At 41.7% G+C, this 19,726-nt stretch overlaps 2 protein-coding genes across 2 annotated transcripts; both read left to right on the top strand.

Annotated features, from left to right (window-relative positions):
- Positions 1–1,400: 1,400 nt before the first annotated feature.
- pdia2 (protein disulfide isomerase family A, member 2) lies at positions 1,401–7,830 on the top strand. Its single transcript, XM_083522569.1, has 11 exons — positions 1,401–1,682; positions 3,599–3,805; positions 3,930–4,063; positions 4,287–4,424; positions 4,529–4,645; positions 4,727–4,852; positions 4,960–5,154; positions 6,744–6,864; positions 6,996–7,177; positions 7,280–7,414; positions 7,634–7,830. Exons 1-11 carry the CDS (start codon positions 1,469–1,471, stop codon positions 7,700–7,702), a joined length of 1,638 nt encoding a protein of 545 aa, XP_083378695.1. The 5' UTR covers positions 1,401–1,468; the 3' UTR covers positions 7,703–7,830.
- Positions 7,831–9,550: 1,720 nt separating this feature from the next.
- LOC310715457 (lipopolysaccharide-induced tumor necrosis factor-alpha factor homolog) lies at positions 9,551–19,726 on the top strand. The gene is made up of 5 exons (XM_083521896.1): positions 9,551–9,689; positions 10,483–10,609; positions 11,542–11,655; positions 13,090–13,270; positions 18,749–19,726. The coding sequence occupies exons 2-5, from the start codon at positions 10,489–10,491 to the stop codon at positions 18,852–18,854; spliced, it is 522 nt and encodes a 173-aa protein (XP_083378022.1). The 5' UTR covers positions 9,551–9,689; positions 10,483–10,488; the 3' UTR covers positions 18,855–19,726.

Below are 19,726 nucleotides of genomic sequence, written 5' to 3'. Positions count from 1 at the left end.
GCTGCAGCTGAAATCACACCTCACCTACAGATTCTGAACAGAGCTGTTGTGTATTGGACATGTTCTCGTGTGTGTGTGTGTGTGTGTGTGTGTGTGTGTGTGTGTGTGTGTGTTGGACATGTTCTCGTGTGTGTGTGTGTGTGTGTGTGTGTGTGTGTGTGTGTGTGTGTGTGTTGGACATGTTCTCGTGTGTGTGTGTGTGTGTGTGTGTGTGTGTGTGTTGGACATGTTCTCGTGTGTGTGTGTGTGTGTGTGTGTGTGTGTGTGTGTGTGTGTGTTGGACATGTTCTCGTGTGTGTGTGTGTGTGTGTGTGTGTGTGTGTGTGTTGGACATGTTCTCGTGTGTGTGTGTGTGTGTGTGCGTGTGTGTGTGTGTGTGTGTGTTGGACATGTTCTTGTGTGTGTGTGTGTGTGTGTGTGTGTGTGTTGGACATGTTCTCGTGTGTGTGTGTGTGTGTGTGTGTGTGTTGGACATGTTCTTGTGTGTGTGTGTGTGTGTGTGTGTGTGTTGGACATGTTCTCGTGTGTGTGTGTGTGTGTGTGTGTGTGTGTTGGACATGTTCTTGTGTGTGTGTGTGTGTGTGTGTTGGACATGTTCTCGTGTGTGTGTGTGTGTGTGTGTGTGTGTGTGTTGGACATGTTCTCGTGTGTGTGTGTGTGTGTGTGTGTGTGTGTTGGACATGTTCTCGTGTGTGTGTGTGTGTGTGTGTGTGTGTTGGACATGTTCTCGTGTGTGTGTGTGTGTGTGTGTGTGTGTGTGTGTGTGTGTGTGTGTGTGTTGGACATGTTCTCGTGTGTGTGTGTGTGTGTGTGTGTGTTGGACATGTTCTCGTGTGTGTGTGTGTGTGTGTTGGACATGTTCTTGTGTGTGTGTGTGTGTGTGTGTGTGTGTGTGTGTGTGTGTGTGTGTGTGTGTGTGTGTTGGACATGTTCTCGTGTGTGTGTGTGTGTGTGTGTGTTGGACATGTTCTTGTGTGTGTCTGTGTGTGTGTGTGTGTGTGTGTGTGTTGGACATGTTCTTGTGTGTGTGTGTGTGTGTGTGTTGGACATGTTCTTGTGTGTGTGTGTGTGTGTGTGTGTGTGTTGGACATGTTCTCGTGTGTGTGTGTGTGTGTGTGTGTGTGTGTGTGTGTGTGTGTGTGTGTGTGTGTGTGTGTGGACATGTTCTCGTGTGTGTGTGTGTGTGTGTGTGTGTGTGTGTGTGTGTGTGTGTGTGTGTGTTGGACATGTTCTCGTGTGTGTGTGTGTGTGTGTGTGTGTGTGTGTGTGTTGGACATGTTCTCGTGTGTGTGTGTGTGTGTGTGTGTGTGTGTGTGTGTGTGTGTGTGTGAGAGACGGAGCAGCAGGTGTACAGAAGGCCAGTAGATTTGCTCCACGCACTCTCCTGTGTGTGACTCGTCACCGATAGCAGGTGTTTATCAGAGGTGTGAGGAGAGTGTGAGAGCACTGCAGATAGAATCGTGGGAAGATGAAGCCTGCACGTGTTTTGATCTTTGCTCTTTTCCTGCTGAGCTCCAGGGCCGAACCCCAGGAGGCCGAGGAGCCTGAGAGCCACATCACCACAGAGGCCGAGGAGAAAGAGAAGACAGATGAAATCATTGAGGAGAAAGACGTCCTGGTGCTGCATGAGAAGAACTTTGCTAGAGCTCTGAGTGAGAACAAATATCTGCTTGTGGAATTCTGTAAGTGAAACATTTGATCCATAATTACATTTATTTCATTCTTACTGAAACGAGAAGAAACATAAATACACTTCAGCTACACTCACTATACACAACTGATACACACTCACACACTCCTCAATACTTCCTTCTCATTCACTTCCTTTATTATAAATACTGATGATAAACCTTCTGAACCTGGCAGACTTACAGTACCTCCAGCTCACTCTTCTCCTTCTCCTTCTTCTGCTTGTTCTTCTTCTTCTCCCTCTTATTCTTCTCCTCCTTCTTCTCCTCCTTCTTCTGCTTATTCTTATTCTTCTATTATTATTCACTGCTCAGGCCTAATTTCTATTTTTTATTTTCATTACTGACTCTCTTTCTCTCACTCTCTCTTTTATCTCTCTCTCTCTCTCTCTCTCTCTCTCTCTCTCTCTCTCTCTCTCTCTCTCTCTCTCTCTCTCTCTCCTGCCTCTCTCTCTCTCTCTCTCTCTCTCCCTCTCTCCCTCCCTCTCTCTCTCTCTCTCTCTCTCTCTCTCTCTCTCTCTCTCTCTCTCTCTCTCTCCCTGCCTCTCTCTCTCTCTCTCTCTCTCTCCCTCTCTCCCTCCCTCTCTCTCTCTCTCTCTCTCTCTCTCTCTCTCTCTCTCTCTCTCTCTCTCTCCCTGCCTCTCTCTCTCTCTCTCTCTCTCTCCCTCTCTCCCTCCCTCTCTCTCTCTCTCTCTCTCTCTCTCTCTCTCTCAACAAATAAAAAATATTTACAAACATTAATAATATTGTTTTCTATCTTTACTGTATAGATACTATATTGATGTTACTCTCCTGTTTACAAGTGTGATATTTTACTTCTCTCCTGTCCTGGTCCCTGGTCTCACTGTGAGAAAGTTTTAGATCTTATCTTCAGCGAGTCCTCCATCACAGATGTAAATTCTCCCATGGTGTGAGGTTTAGTCATGAGTGAGACTCGGACACTGAGACTCGAGACTAGACACTGCCCTTTAAACCACTTTAAACTGTGAAATGTAAATTTCACTGAACTGCATGCTGGTTCTCCATCTGGTTCTTCAGCTGCATGGATTTTCACATCCCAAATACAGCATGATTAATGAAGTGAATAAACTTTAATGAAATGCGTGTTGTAGTAGAGTTTCTTGTTGGGGAGGTTGTCGCTCTGTGGTTAATGTTCTGGAGAACTAATCAAGGGTTTAAATCATGGTTTCACCAAGCTGCCACTGTTGGGCCCTTGAGGGCCCTCAATCCTCTGTTCTCCAGGGGCCATGTATCATTTCTGACAGCTTCCTCACATTACTTGGATATGAGAAGAACGAATTTTACTGTAACGTACTTTATTTATCCACATTCCCACATGATCACCTTCAGAATAGTCCCCTTGTACAGTAATACAGCGTCCCCCTGTGTTCTACTGGAACATGTCCTGGAAGTCTTCATTTTGATTCATGTCAAGCTTCTACTGCGATTCACGCTGGATCTTTTTCTTTGGGAAGAGGGTGAAGTCCACAGGAGCCAAATCTGGTGAGTAGTGTGAGTGCGGAAGTGAGATCGTGTGGATTGTTCTCCAACGATCATCATGCACCAGTTTGACCTTTTTAGGGGTTAAGCTCGTCTTTCTGATCTCTCGTCGTCCTCCAGTGATGTTCACCTCGAACGACTCGTTGCAGCGTCGCCGTATGTGAAACGTCTCCATGGCAGATTTGCCAGGTTCATGCAGAATCTCACGATTGCTCTTTGTTCTAACTCGCTGTGTCTGTGGTGAAATTGCAGACGTGGGAACACACGTGGGTCACAACAGCACCAGTTACACCATTATTCTCGTACCTGTGCCAAGTATAAAGCACTTCTCTTTCAGTGCCGTGGTGGGTCAGTCAGAGGTCCTGTAGAAGGTCAATACTCTGTGTTTTTTTTCTTCTTCTCGTTCACAGATGCTCCGTGGTGTCGTCACTGTCAGGCCCTGGAGCCAGTTTACGCCGAGGCTGCTGCGCTGCTGAAGAACGATTCCTCTCCTGCACGTCTGGCCAAAGTGGATGCCACAGCGGAGAAGGAACTCGCTAAAGAGTTTGAGGTCAGCAGCTTTCCAACGCTGAAACTGTTCACGGAGGGACGCAGGCAGAACTCCACTGAATTTACAGGTACATGACGTCAGAGGGACGTTTCAGGAACATGACTCAAACCTGATGGATTTCTAGCACATGTAACGAAGGTGAGTAGAACAGAGAGATGATGAGACTCAGGAGAATGTTTCACGTGTTGAAGGGAAGCGTAATGTGAAGAGGATTCTACAGTGGCTGCAGAGACGCATGGGGCCGAGCGTTGTTGTTCTGCAGGACAGCACACACATGCAGGAGCTTCTCGACACACACAGCGTGGTCATACTCGGGTTCTTTCAGGTACATTATGTGTAAAAGTGAAAATTTAAATTTAGTTTGTTTGTATTTTCTGTTTTATTGAAACATCTGAATGCTCAGAGTTGATCACTTTGGATTTGATTCTTCTTAAGAATAAGATCTGAGATCTCATTAATTCCCGTTAGTGTTTTATTCTTCCTTTACACACCGTGTATACTTTTCACTGACATCATCCCTTCCTTCTCTCTCTCTCCTTCTCTTTCAGGACTTGGAAGGAGAGAAAGCTAAACTGTTTAAAGATCTCACGCTGGACATGGTGGAGTTTAACTTCGGCATCACGAACAGTCCTGAGCTCTTCCAGAAGTACAACATAGAAAAGGAAGCAATCGTGCTTTTCAAAAAGGTCACAGGAGAACCTGAAGCATTCGTCTCGTTTATTCGTTCACAATAAAGACATTTGATCCATTTAGAATAAACACAATGGTTGTGTGTTTGTGTGTGTTGCAGTTTGACGACAGGCGTACAGACATGCCCCTGTCTGCGGAGGACAATCTGGACAAGGATGAGCTCGTCTCCTTCATCCAGAGAAACAGCCTGCAGCTTGTTATTGAGTTTAATGAAGAGGTCATTCATAAACCAGTGAAATGAAACTCAGTAAACACCTGCTGCACTGCGTAACATTTTTCTTCTGTTCTGCATTTACAGAACGGAGATAAGATTTTTTCCAATAAAGTCCACAACCATCTTCTTCTGTTCCTTAACACCAGCACCGAGACCCACAGCGCTCTCCTGGACCACTACAGAGCCGCAGCCAGAGACTTTAAAGAGAAAGCGAGTTTCTGTGTTGTGTTCTGTCGTTATAATGCGTTATAGTGTGCAGATGAATGAGTGGAATGTGATCAATAAACCCTGCGCTTGTTCCTGATGTGTGGTTTTAGATTCTGTTCGTCACGATAGACATCACCACAGATGTGTCCCACGTGCTAAATTATTTTGGTCTGTCTGCAAGTGAAGCCCCGGTCCTGCGATTAATCAACACTGACACACTGAAGAAGTTCTCCATGGCAGAAACAACCATCAACAAGGACACCCTGAAAACCTTCTGTCAGGACGTACTGGATGGAAAAATCAAGGTTCTTCATTTACTTCTTTATTGTTTTAAACAAATGCAAATGAAAATGGTGATCTGGAGACGATTAAATCATGGCAAGAAAAACAAGGGGAATAATCCAGAAATCCAGAGTTAGTACCAAGTCCAGAAGGGCAGACATGGCAAATACACGGCTCTGTGTCTCCTTTATACCCCACGACCTGGAAATGAGTATCAAAATGATGTGTAGTGATGGTTGTTCATGAATGATTCGTTCATTTAATGCAATTATTTAATGTGACTCGAAAAACGAGTCGTCGCAAAGAGTGATTTGTTCATTTAGAACGATTCTTTAATGTGACTCAGAAAAACGAGTTGTTTTAAAGAGTGATTCGTTCAATTTGAATGAATCTGTAAAGCGACTCAGAAGAATGAGTCGTTTCAGAGAGTGATTCGTTCATTTAGAACCATTCTTTAATGCAGTTTAGAACATCAATCATTTAGAACGAGTCTTCAGTGTTATTTAGAAGAACGAGTCGCTTCAAATTGATTCGTTCAGTTAGAACGATTCTTTAATGTAATTTAGAAGAATCAGTCGCTTCAAATTGATTTGTTCAGTTAGAACGATTCTTTAATGTAATTTAGAAGAACGAGTCGCTTCAAATTGATTTGTTCAGTTAGAACGATTCTTTAATGTAATTTAGAAGAACGAGTCGCTTCAAATTGATTTGTTCAGTTAGAACGATTCTTTAATGTAATTTAGAAGAATCAGTCGCTTCAAATTGATTTGTTCAGTTAGAACGATTCTTTAATGTAATTTAGAAGAATCAGTCGCTTCAAATTGATTTGTTCAGTTAGAACGATTCTTTAATGTAATTTAGAAGAACGAGTCGCTTCAAATTGATTTGTTCAGTTAGAACGATTCTTTAATGTAATTTAGAAGAATCAGTCGCTTCAAATTGATTTGTTCATTTTAAACAAGTCGTTTTAAAGTGATTAATTATATTTAATTCTTTGCAACGATTCTATGATGTATTTTAGAAGAATGAATCATCTTAGAGTAATTCGAGTCGTTTCAAAGTGTTTATTCGATTTAAACGAGTCGTTTCAAAGTGGTTTGTTAATTTATAACGATTCTTCAATGTAATTTAGACTGATACTTTAATGTGACTTAGAGTGATTCATTTATAACGATTCTTCAATGTTATTTAGAAGAACGAGTCATCTTAAAGAGTGATTCGTTTATTTTAAACGAGTCGTTTTAAAGTGATTCGGTCGTTTAAATGAGTCATCTTAAAGAGTGATCCCTTCATTTATGACGATTTCAACAGTGATTTATTTATAATGATTCTTTAATTTGACTCAAAAGAATGAATCATCTTAGAGTGATTTATTTATTTATAATGATTCAAAGAGTGATTCATTTATAACGATTCATCTTGAAGAGTGATTCGATCATTTAATAAGAATCGTTTGATAGTGATTCATTCATTTTAAACGAGTCGTTTCCAAGTGATTTGTTAATTTTGAATGAGTCGTTTTAAATAGTGATTCGTTCATTTAGAATGATTCTTTAATATGATTTAGAATTACGAGTCGTCTCAAAGAGTGATATATTTTATTAAACTGCAGCCTCATTTGAAGAGTGAAGACATCCCTGAGGACTGGGACAAGAATCCTGTCAAAGTCCTGGTGGGAAAGAACTTCAAACACGTCGTCTTCGATGAGACCAAGAACATCTTTGTGGAGTTCTGTAAGATGGAATCCTCAGTCTGGAATTCTTCAAATGCCAACTGTGTGTACATGGTACATGTACATGTCCGTGTGTGTGTGTGTGTGTGTGTGTGTGTGTGTGTGTGTGTGATATTATGTGATATCTCCCAGATGCCCCTTGGTGTGGTCACTGTAAGGAACTTGCACCTGAGTGGGAACAGTTGGGTGAAAAGTACAAGGACCATGAGAACATCATCATAGCTAAGATGGATGCTACAGCGAATGATGTGGAGGAGGTGACGGTGGAGGGATATCCCACCCTTAAATACTTTCCAGCAGGAACCGAGAGGAAGGTCTGCAGTCTCACCTACAAACTCTGCACATACACTGAGATCTTCTTCTCTGTATCTCTCTCTCATTATATCTGGTTATTATGTCCACCTTCTGTTTTTCAGGTGATTGATTATAACGGAAAGAGGGATCTGGAAACGTTTGTTAAATTCCTGGATAATGGTGGTGTAATGCCAGAAGAAGAAGGTGGTGATGATGATGATGATAATGAGGATGAAGAGCAGGAACATAAAGATGAGGTGTTTTTTTAAGCACATACAGAATGATTGCCGTAAAAAGAACTGAATGAATATAAATGTTTAAATACTTTAGATACTTGTATGGTCTCCTAAAGAGCTCTGAACAGGAAGAACACAAGTAAACAGCAGGTTTATAGCAGAGCATTTCTTTAGAGATGAGTTCAACACTGCACACTTTTCTGCTTAAACCTGCTTCTTTCTCTTTCTGATTACATTCAGGTCTCAGGTGAATCCACAGAAGAATCAGACAGAGCGTCTAACAGCTCCAGCAGCAGAGATGAGCTCTGATAACATCTCACGCAACACACAGATGATCGACGCTAAGATGTTCCATTCACACACATTTCAGTCCCTCTGACTCACCAATACACCAATCGTGTAAAAATAACAGAATAAACGTCATGTGCTCATTTCAACACACTCTATAAAAAGCTTGAACTGATGCTGAATTGTTCTACCTACATTTACTTCTACATTCAGGGCATTCAGCAGATGTTTCTCTCCAGAGAATCTCATTCATACACCTGAGCATTTAAGGGTTAAGGGCCTTGTTCAGGGGCCCAGCAGTGGCAGCATGAAGGTGCTGGGATTTGAACTCACAACCTTCTGATCAGAGGTGTTTTATACTTGTACTTTATAGCAGAGTAAAATTCTTTGTTCGCAGATTCCAGTTATAATCAGTGATGTACATTTAAAAAAGAATAAATGATGAAGAAACTTCAGACTCGAACTCACCACAACACACTTATTTACACGAGTTTATAGCAGTAGATGAAAAGAAGGTTTTGTGTTTATGATGATTATAATAGAAATCAATCAGTGTTTGAGTCATCAATCTCATTCTATTAATAGATCAGTGTGCTGAGAGTCACATTCGAGTCTTTACACAGAAACTGAGGTGATTAATGAATAATAATAGGAACATTATAGTTATAATAAATCACTACTTGTGATACTGAAGTACATTTGAGGGTAAAAACGTTTGTACTTTAATTGAAGTGAAAGTTTAAAGAGACACTTTGACTTTACTGGAGTCACATTTTACTGCGTCCTTCATCCACCACTGATTTTAACAAGTCTAGACTTTATATTCACAAAGCTTTTATCAGATCAACATGCAGAGTTCCATCAGCCTGGAGGTGATGAAGATCCCTGGACTAATCAGATCTGAGGCATGGCCTCACCAGCGTCTCTCAGAGTTTAGAAACTAACACACGTTAAATAGTGAGAATTTTAGCCAATTTCTTATATATTAGATGTTGTTTATTAAGAAATGTACACAATATGACCAAAAGTATGTGCACCACCGACCAGCACACCAAATTCAATTCAATTTTATTTCTATAGCACTTTTAATAAAGCACATCGTCTCTAAGCAGCTTTACAGAATATAATAATAGAACAAAGTTCTCTGAGCTTTAAACTGATGTGTCCCTGATGACCAATACTGAGCATGAGGAAGAAACCATGAGTTCATACGTTCCACCCCAAACCTCCCCAGATCTTATCAGTGCCTCTAGAGCTGAATGATCACTAGCAGTAAAACCTCCCAGAAGAGTCGAGAGATCTGATGTGAGGTTCATCATTGGGGTGTGATGGTCATTTTCTCATCACGAGTTGGCCATCTGCACTGATACTATGGTTAATGAGCTGTGTGTGTGTGTGTGTGTGTGTGTGTGTGTGTGTGTTGTTCAGACACAGAAACTAGTCCCCTGTGTACATACCTAAACAGCAGGTGTGAAAAGTGATTAAAGGGGAAGTGAAACTGCGGTGTGTTAGAGGTGAGAATGTAGGAGATGAGTCAAATCTCATTGTGTTCTGATCACTGTGTGTGTGTGTGTGTGTGTGTGTGTGTGTGTGTATACTCAGATTATAGAAAATATAAAGCCTCGACAACCTGGAAAAGAACTGTTAAGATTATACTACACACACACACACACACACACACACACACACACACACACACACACACACACACACACACACACACAGTGGAATGTGATGTCAGAAAGGTGAACTGGTTTGGTCAGTAATTATCTTTAACACAAAAGAAGTACACATTCTACACAGACGCTCTGGAAATAAACACACACACACACACACACACACACACACACACACACACACACACACACACACACACACACACACACACACACACACACACACAAGAGAGATCATCAACATGGGAGCTCGAGATCAAAGTCGAATCACAGAGGAGGAACGACACGCCGGACAAATGAAACAGGATTAAAGAAGACAAAAGAGCAGTGTGGTGAGTCCTACATCAATACACACAACACACTCATCAGGGGAGATGTTTAGGGATTTACTGTGGATCTTCTGGACTGGGGATTTGGAGTTTCTCCTTCACTGAGTGCTAGAGATCAGAATGCTGAAGAGCTCTGACTCTTAACTTCGATCACCCAACACACGTCTGCTCCACCATGTGGACTTTATAGGAGATCATTTCAGAACCTGAAAACACCATCATGGGCCGACATGGCCTCCTCACTGAATCAGAGGATCTTCTGGGACATCGATACGCTTCATGTTTTAACGTTAACACGTGAAGGAAAAATGCGTACATCATTCTGGGGCGAGGAATGAGGCATGACATCACCTTCATCACTGACGCATCTGCAGGACTTCCTGTTCACTGTTTCACTGCCAGGAACATTGTGTGCCATTGGCCACACCCACTTCTCTGATGTCACATAACTTTTTGATTAATCGTTTTAATTAACAAGAAGCGAATAATGAATCGCTGTTCTATAAAGTATTGGCGCCCGATAAATGGAGGAGGAGTTTTTTTCAGCTTCGTCTCTTTTTACTATTTACAGTGTTTTGTGGGCGTGGCTAAAGATCCAGCTGTTTACATGATTGTTTTTCAGCTGCTGATTATCATCACATCAGACAAGTGAATTTTTTCTTCATCCTGAGTCATCAGTAAACAGAGGATCTTCTGTTGAACTCCAGTGTTCAGATTTATGAGATTTGACGCTGCACTTTATAAAACTGATGACGGTAAAATAACAGCTGGTGTGTAAAATCTTCTTCCTTTTCAGAAGTAAATGGATTTTCCTGGAGCCACTTCTGATTCTGCAGTCGTTTTCACGCCTCCACTTCCCTCGTATTCTGAAGCGGTTCAGAATCCACAACCTTCATCTCCACCTCCTACGTATGGTGAAGCAGGTGAGTGAGTCCTCCTGCAGATCAGTGATGTTTCTCTGCTCTCACAGGTGAACATGAGCTGGTCTCTGTATTATATTCACTCGAGGTCTAATGCGATTCCTGAGACCTCCAGCTCCAGTTCCTCATACTCAACTCCATCATTCCAGTTCTTCAGCTACTTTTTAAACTTCTCAGCAGTTTGACACACAAAATCCCTTTTTGACATAAATATTAACTAAAAATTTCAAATTCATAATAAATCAATTCACAGGAAAATCCAGACACTTTATTCACAGAGATTTGTTGGGAAAGACTTTGTACATTGTGGTGAAGGAGCTTCATAAAGTTCTCAGAGGTGACATTCGTAACAATTTAAGCTTCCTCAAGCTTCCGTTTCAGTACAGTAGTTGTGATGATGGAAGGTGGAACGCTCACTGTCACATCATTAATCTTGCTTGGACATGTGAAGCATGTAAGACGTCACTACACAAGCTGAAGATACCTGAATGCTGCAGAAAAACAGTCAGATCATTCAGAAACTCCTCTGGAACAACATACCCGATCAGATGAATAAAAAATGAGAAACAACTCTCTTTGGCTGTAATATTCCTGGAAGTTCTTTGAGGAACACGGCTTCAGCAGTCAGAACAACTGAAGAAGTTGTGAAGGAGATTCTGTAGGAACAGATGAACTTTAATGATGATGATGATCAGTACATACTTTTACATCATGCACATACTTTTACACCAGTGGATTTAAATATTGTATTTTACTTATTATATTTGTGTTTTTTTTATCTGATTATATGGAGTATCTGTTAATCAGCTGTTGTCATAGAAACAATAACGTATTACAATCATTCTAAAAGTTGTTGTAGAAAACTAATAAACATTTTCTGACCAATCAGAAGGCAGCGTTCTGGATGTAACTGTGATTATTGGATGTTGTTACAGTCGGAGTTCTGCCTGTGAACACCACTGTGTCTCCTTATCCAATCCTCAGCATTCCTACAGAGGCTACACAACCCTACACAACTCCACACAACTCCACACGGCCCACACACACAGGTCAGAAAATATACAACTCTACACAACCCTACACAACCCTACACAACTCCACACAACTCCACATGGCCCCCACACACAGGTCAGAAAATATACAACTCTACACAACCCTACACAACTCCACACAACTCCACACGGCCCACACACACAGGTCAGAAAATATACAACTCTACACAACCCTACACAACCCTACACAACTCCACATGGCCCCCACACACAGGTCAGAAAATATACAACTCTACACAACCCTACACAACCCCACACAACTCCACATGGCCCCCACACACAGGTCAGAAAATATACAACTCTACACAACCCTACACAACTCCACACAACTCCACATGGCCCCCACACACAGGTCAGAAAATATACAACTCTACACAACCCTACACAACTCCACACAACTCCACACGGCCCACACACACAGGTCAGAAAATATACAACCCTACACAACCCTACACAACTCCACACAACTCCACACGGCCCACACACACAGGTCAGAAAATCTACAACCCTACACAACTCCACACGGCCCACACACACAGGTCAGAAAATATACAACTCTACACAACCCTACATAACTCCACACGGCACACACACACAAGTCAGAAAATATACAACTCTACACAACCCTACATAACTCCACACGGCACACACACAAGTCAGAAAATATACAACTCTACACAACCCTACATAACACCACACGGCACACACACACAGGTCAGAGAATATACAACTACACAACCCTACACAACACCACTCAACTCCACACGGCCCACACACACAGGTCAGAAAATATATAACTCTACACAACCCTACACAACTCCACACAACTTGACACGGCCCACACACACAGGTCAGAAAATTTACAACTCTACACAACCCTACACAACTCCACAAAACTCAACACGGCCCACACACACAGGTCAGAGTATATACAACTCTACACAACTCCACACTGCCCACACACATGTCAGAGATCACAACTGCACTTGACAGTACTGAACATGAATGATACAACCCTACACCAACTCTACACACATCTAAACAACTCTACAAAACTCTGTACAAATCAACACAACTCTACACACATTTAAACAACTCTACAAAACTGTACACAACACCACACAACTCTTAACAACTCTATAAATCTTTACGTATCTATACACAACTCACAACTATACACAACTGTACACAACACTGCACACTCTACACAGATCTACACAACTCCACTTAACTCTTACTACTGTACACAACTAACAACTATACACAACTCTACACAACTCTACACCACTCTACACAAGACTACACAACACCACACTATTGTAGACAACTCCACATGACTCTTACAACTCTACACAACTCTACACAACACCCCTCAGCTCTGTTGGACAATTTTTTTGTTGTGTATTAGGATTGTGTTTGTGTTGTTCTCAGTGTTTGTTCAGCCTTCACACCATCAGCTCCCTCAGCGGCAGCAGCAGCAGCAGGATGGAAGTCTGGGTCCTGCCCCCACTGTCACCATCTGCCCTCACTGCCAGCACCAAATTACCACCAGTGTGCGTTACAGACCAGGAGGCACAGCATGGGCCACGTGCTGTCTGATTACAGTCGTAGGGTAAAACACAACATCACACAAATAACAAGTCACACAATCAACACTTCACGCTAACCACACAAGACCAGACTAACCACATAACATAACACAACACTAACCACACAACATCACACTAACCACACAAGACCAGACTAACCACACAACACAACACTAACCACACAACACAACACTAACCACACAAGACCAGACTAACCACATAACACAACACTAACCACACAACATCACACTAACCACACAAGACCAGACTAACCACATAACACAACACTAACCACACAACATCACACTAACCACACAAGACCAGACTAACCACACAACACAACACTAACCACACAACACAACACTAACCACACAAGACCAGACTAACCACATAACACAACACTTACCACACAACATCACACTAACCACACAAGACCAGACTAACCACACAACACAACACTAACCACACAAGACCAGACTAACCACATAACACAACACTAACCACACAACATCACACTAACCACACAAGACCAGACTAACCACACAACACAACACTAACCACACAACACAACACTAACCACACAAGACCAGACTAACCACATAACACAACACTAACCACACAACATCACACTAACCACACAAGACCAGACTAACCACACAACACAACACTAACCACACAACACAATACTAACCACACAACATCATGCTAACCACACAACACAATACTAACCACACATCACACTAACCACACAACACAATACTAACCACACAACATCACACTAACCACACAAGACCAGACTAACCACACAACATCATGCTAACCACACAAGACCAGACTAACCACACAACACAACACTAACCACACAAGACCAGACTAACCACACAACACAACACTAACCACACAACACAACACTAACCACACAAGACCAGACTAACCACATAACACAACACTAACCACACAACATCACACTAACCACACAAGACCAGACTAACCACACAACACAACACTAACCACACAACACAATACTAACCACACAACATCATGCTAACCACACAACACAATACTAACCACACAACATCACACTAACCACACAACACAATACTAACCACACAACATCACACTAACCACACAAGACCAGACTAACCACACAACATCACGCTAACCACACAAGACCAGACTAACCACACAACACAACACTAACCACACAAGACCAGACTAACCACACCACACAACACTAACCACACAACATCACACTAACCACACAAGACCAGACTAACCACACAACACAACACTAACCACACAACATCACACTAACCGCACAAGACCAGACTAACCAAACAACACAACACTAACCACACAACATCACACTAACCACACAAGACCAGACTATCCACACAACACAACACTAACCACACAACATCACGCTAACCACACAAGACCAGACTATCCACACAACACAACACTAACCACACATCACACTAACCACATAAGACCAGACTAACCACACAACACAACACTAACCATACAACATCACGCTAACCACACAAGAACAGACTAACAACACAACACTAACCACACAATATCACACTAACCACACAAGACCAGACTAACCACACAATACAACACTAACCACACAACATCATGCTAATTACACAAGATGAGACTAACCACACGTTGACGATAATCACACCACAACACTAAAAACACAGCCTTAACTATACATCACACTAAACACACAACATAAGTATAAGATTCTGATTATGATTCTGATAACCACACAACATTAACCACACAACACTAACCAGAAAACACTCACCACACATTACATTAACCACACAACATTAAAAACACCACACAAGACTACCCACACAGCACTAACCACACAGCAAAACACTAACTACACAACACTAACCAAACAACACTAACCACATAACACAGCACAACACTAAACACATAACACAATACAACACAACACTAACCACACAACACTATCCACACAACATCACAATAACCAAACAAGACCAGACTAACCACACAACACACCACTATCCACACAACATCACACTAACCACACAAGACCAGACTAACCACACAACACAACACTAACCACACAACATCACACTAACCCCACAACACAACACTGGCCACACAACACTTACCCAACAATACTAACCACACAACACAACACTAACCACACAACACAGGCCACACAACCCAACACTAACCACACAACACTGGCCACACAACACAACACTAACCACAAAACACAATATTGACCACACAAAATCACACTAATCACAGAACAAAACACTATCCACACAACACTAAGCACCCAACACAACACTAACCACACAACATCACACTAACCACACAACACATCACTAACCAGAAAACACTCACCACACATCACATTAACCACACAACATTAATCACACCACACAAGACTAACCAAACAAGATTAACCACACAGCACTAACCACACAGCAAAACACTAACTACACAACACTAACCACATAACACAGCACAACACTAAACACATAACACAACACTAACCATACAACAAGAAGCACACAACACAACACTAACCACACATCACACTAACCACAAAACACTATCTACACAAAACAATACTAACCTAACAACACAACACTTACTCCAAAACGCTATCCACACAACACAACAGTAACAACACATCATTAAGCACACAACACAACACTAACCACACAACACTAACCACATAACACTAACCACATAACACAGCACAAAACTAACCACACAACACAACACTTACCACACAACACAACACTTACCACACAACACAACACTAACAACACAACATCACACTAACCACACAACACCAACTCCAAAACACTAACCACATAACACAGCACAACACTAACCACACAACATCACACTCACCACACAACACTATCCACACATCACACTTACCACACAACACAACACTTACCACAGAACACAACACCAACCACACAACACTAACCACAGAACATCACACATACCACACAACACAACACTTACCACACAACATCACACTAAGCACAGAACACTAACTCCAAAACACTAACCACACAGCACAACACAAACCACACAGCACAACACTAATCACACAACACAACACTAACCACACAACATCACACTTACCACACAACACAAATCTTACCACACAACACAACACTAACCACACAACATCACACTAACCACACAACACTAACTCCAAAACACTAACCACACAGCACAACACTAACCACACAACACTAACCACACATCACACTTACCACACAACACAACACTTACCACACAACATCACACTAACCACACAACACTAACCACACAACATCACACTTACCACACAACACAACACTAACCACACAACATCACACTTACCACACAACACAACACTAACCACAAAACACAACACTAACCACACAACACAACACAACACTAACCACAGAACATCACACTTACCACACAACACAACACTTACCACACAACATCACACAAACCACACAACACTAACTCCAAAACACTAACCACACAGCACAACACTAACCACACAGCACAACACTTACCACACAACACAACACTTACCACACAACATCACACTTACCACACAACATCACACTAACCACACAACATCACACTAACCACACAACATCCCACTAACCACACAACACTAACTACAAAGCACTAACCACACAGCACAACACTAACCACACAGCACAACACTAACCACACAACATCACACTTACTACACATTACAACACTTACCACACAACATCACACTAACCACACAACACAACACTAACCACACAACATCACACTTACCACACAACACAACACTAACCACACAACACAACATTAACCACACAACATCACACTAACCACACAACATCACACTTACCACACAACACAACACTAACAACACAACACTAACCACACAACATCACGCTTACTACACAACAGTAACCACACAACACAAACAACACTATCCACACAACATCACACTTACCACACAACACTAACCACAAAACACAACACTAACCACACAACATTAACCACACATCATCACACTTACCACACAACACAACACTTACCACACAACATCACACTAACCACACAACACTAACTCCAAAACATTAACCACACAGCACAACACTAACCACACAGCACAACACTAACAACACAACACAACACTAACCACACAACATCACACTTACCACACAACACAACACTAACCACACAACATCACACTTACCACACAACACAACACTAACCACACAACACTAACCACACAACATCACACTTACCACACAATACAACACTAACCACACAACACTAACCACACAACATCACACTTACCACACAACACAACACTTACCACACAACACAACATTAACCACACAACACTAACCACACAACATCACACTTACCACACAACACAACACTAACCACACAACACAACACTAACCACAAAACACAACACTAACCACACAACATCACACAACACAACACTAACCACACAACACAACACTAACCACACAACATCACACTAACCACACAACATCACACTTACCACACAACACCACGCTTACCACACATCACGCTTACCACACAACACAACACTAACCACACAACACAACACTAACCACACAACACAACACTAACCACACAACACCACGCTTACCACACAACATCACACTTACCACACAACACAACACTAACCACACAACACAACACTAAGCACACAACATCACACTTACCACACAACACAACACTAACCACACAACACAACACTAACCACACAACATCACACTTACCACACAACACAACACTAACCACACAACACAACACTAACCACACAACACAACACTAACCACACAACATCACACTTACCACACAACACAACACTAACCACACAACACAACACTAACCACACAACACAACACTAACCACACAACATCACACTTACCACAAAACACAACACTAACCACACAACACAACACTAACCACACAACACAACACTAACCACACAACATCACACTTACCACACAACACAACACTAACCACACAACACAACACTAACCACACAACACAACACTAACCACACAACATCACACTTACCACACAACACAACACTAACCACACAACACAACACTAACCACACAACACAACACTAACCACACAACATCACACTTACCACAAAACACAACACTAACCACACAACATCACACTTACCACACAACACAACACTAACCACACAACACAACACTAACCACACAACATCACACTTACCACGAAACACAACACTAACCACACAACATCACACTTACCACACAACACAACACTAACCACACAACACAACACTAACCACACAACACAACACTAACCACACAACACAACACTAACCACACAACATCACACATACCACACAACACAACACTAACCACAAAACACTGATCCACATCTTCTGTCTGTTTCAGGCTCGTCTGTGGATTTTGTTTAATCCCCTGCTGTCTGAAAGAATGCCAGGATGCTTATCACTCATGTCCTGCCTGTAAAAATTATTTAGGCGTATATGTTCGCTAAAACACACACACACACACACACACACACACACACACACACACACACACACACACACACACACACTGCGTATTTACATTAAAAGCATGGTCTTATTTCTGCTGGAATAAACCACAGAAATATCATCATTATAACTAACAGCGTGATCTGGAACATTCCACTGGTGAAGGTGAGACACTTGTACAGGTTGTATGGATGAAGACTGCTGAAGCCTGAATCATTAACCACCAAACAGATGTGACATCTTCTGAAATCTGAAGAACCTCCTGAATCTTACATCTCAAAACTACAGAAGAGTGTAGCTAGCTGAATATTGTGTGTACAGTGTGTGTGTGTGTGTGTGTGTGTGTGTGTGTGTGTGTGTGTGTGTGTGTGTTTCATTAACCAGTCATAAATAAGCAGTAGGAACTATAATTAAATATTTCAAATTCTAAATCGATATTCTCAGGGGTTTCAGACTCCCACTGTCTGGAAAGTGCACATTTGTAATCGCCTGCTGAGGTCCAGAGGAAACTATAAAACTATAACATGTCATTTTACTGGAACAGAAGGACAGAATCAATAATCATTCTGGATTCGCTTTAAACCTCAAAAACAAACAATCACCTGGAAATAACTGGTATAAATGTGATTTAAATGATTGTACGTGTATTAAGAAGGAGAATGAAATGTTCTGATTGCAGAGTGATGGACCGATGTGAATACACTGTATTATTAATAACACACGTTTCTCCACTGTACAGTGACTTGTGTCTGAAATATTGTGTATATAAACTTCATACTGAAACTCACACACACCAACCTGTACATTCACTGTAGACGTCACACCGTGTGGATTTACACTGTTTTACTGCATAAAAGTTGTATAAAACCTG

This window comes from Silurus aristotelis, assembly GCF_946808225.1.
Source record: "Silurus aristotelis genome assembly, chromosome: 20".
NCBI classification, from domain to species: Eukaryota; Metazoa; Chordata; class Actinopteri; order Siluriformes; family Siluridae; genus Silurus; species Silurus aristotelis.
Note: the sequence above shows the minus strand (reverse complement) of the source record. Positions and strands in the feature narration are given on the sequence as shown.

Excerpts from the sequence above, each read along its gene's own strand:
- LOC310715457 (XM_083521896.1), top strand. The coding sequence starts at position 10,489 with ATGGATTTTCCTGGAGCCACTTCTGATTCTGCAGTCGTTTTCACGCCT. Across the intron at positions 10,610-11,541 it reads TCCTACGTATGGTGAAGCAG|TCGGAGTTCTGCCTGTGAAC; the intron begins GTGAGTGAGTCC and ends ATGTTGTTACAG. Across the intron at positions 11,656-13,089 it reads CACACGGCCCACACACACAG|TGTTTGTTCAGCCTTCACAC; the intron begins GTCAGAAAATAT and ends TGTTGTTCTCAG.
- pdia2 (XM_083522569.1), top strand. The coding sequence starts at position 1,469 with ATGAAGCCTGCACGTGTTTTGATCTTTGCTCTTTTCCTGCTGAGCTCC. Across the intron at positions 1,683-3,598 it reads ATATCTGCTTGTGGAATTCT|ATGCTCCGTGGTGTCGTCAC; the intron begins GTAAGTGAAACA and ends TCTCGTTCACAG. Across the intron at positions 3,806-3,929 it reads GAACTCCACTGAATTTACAG|GGAAGCGTAATGTGAAGAGG; the intron begins GTACATGACGTC and ends CACGTGTTGAAG.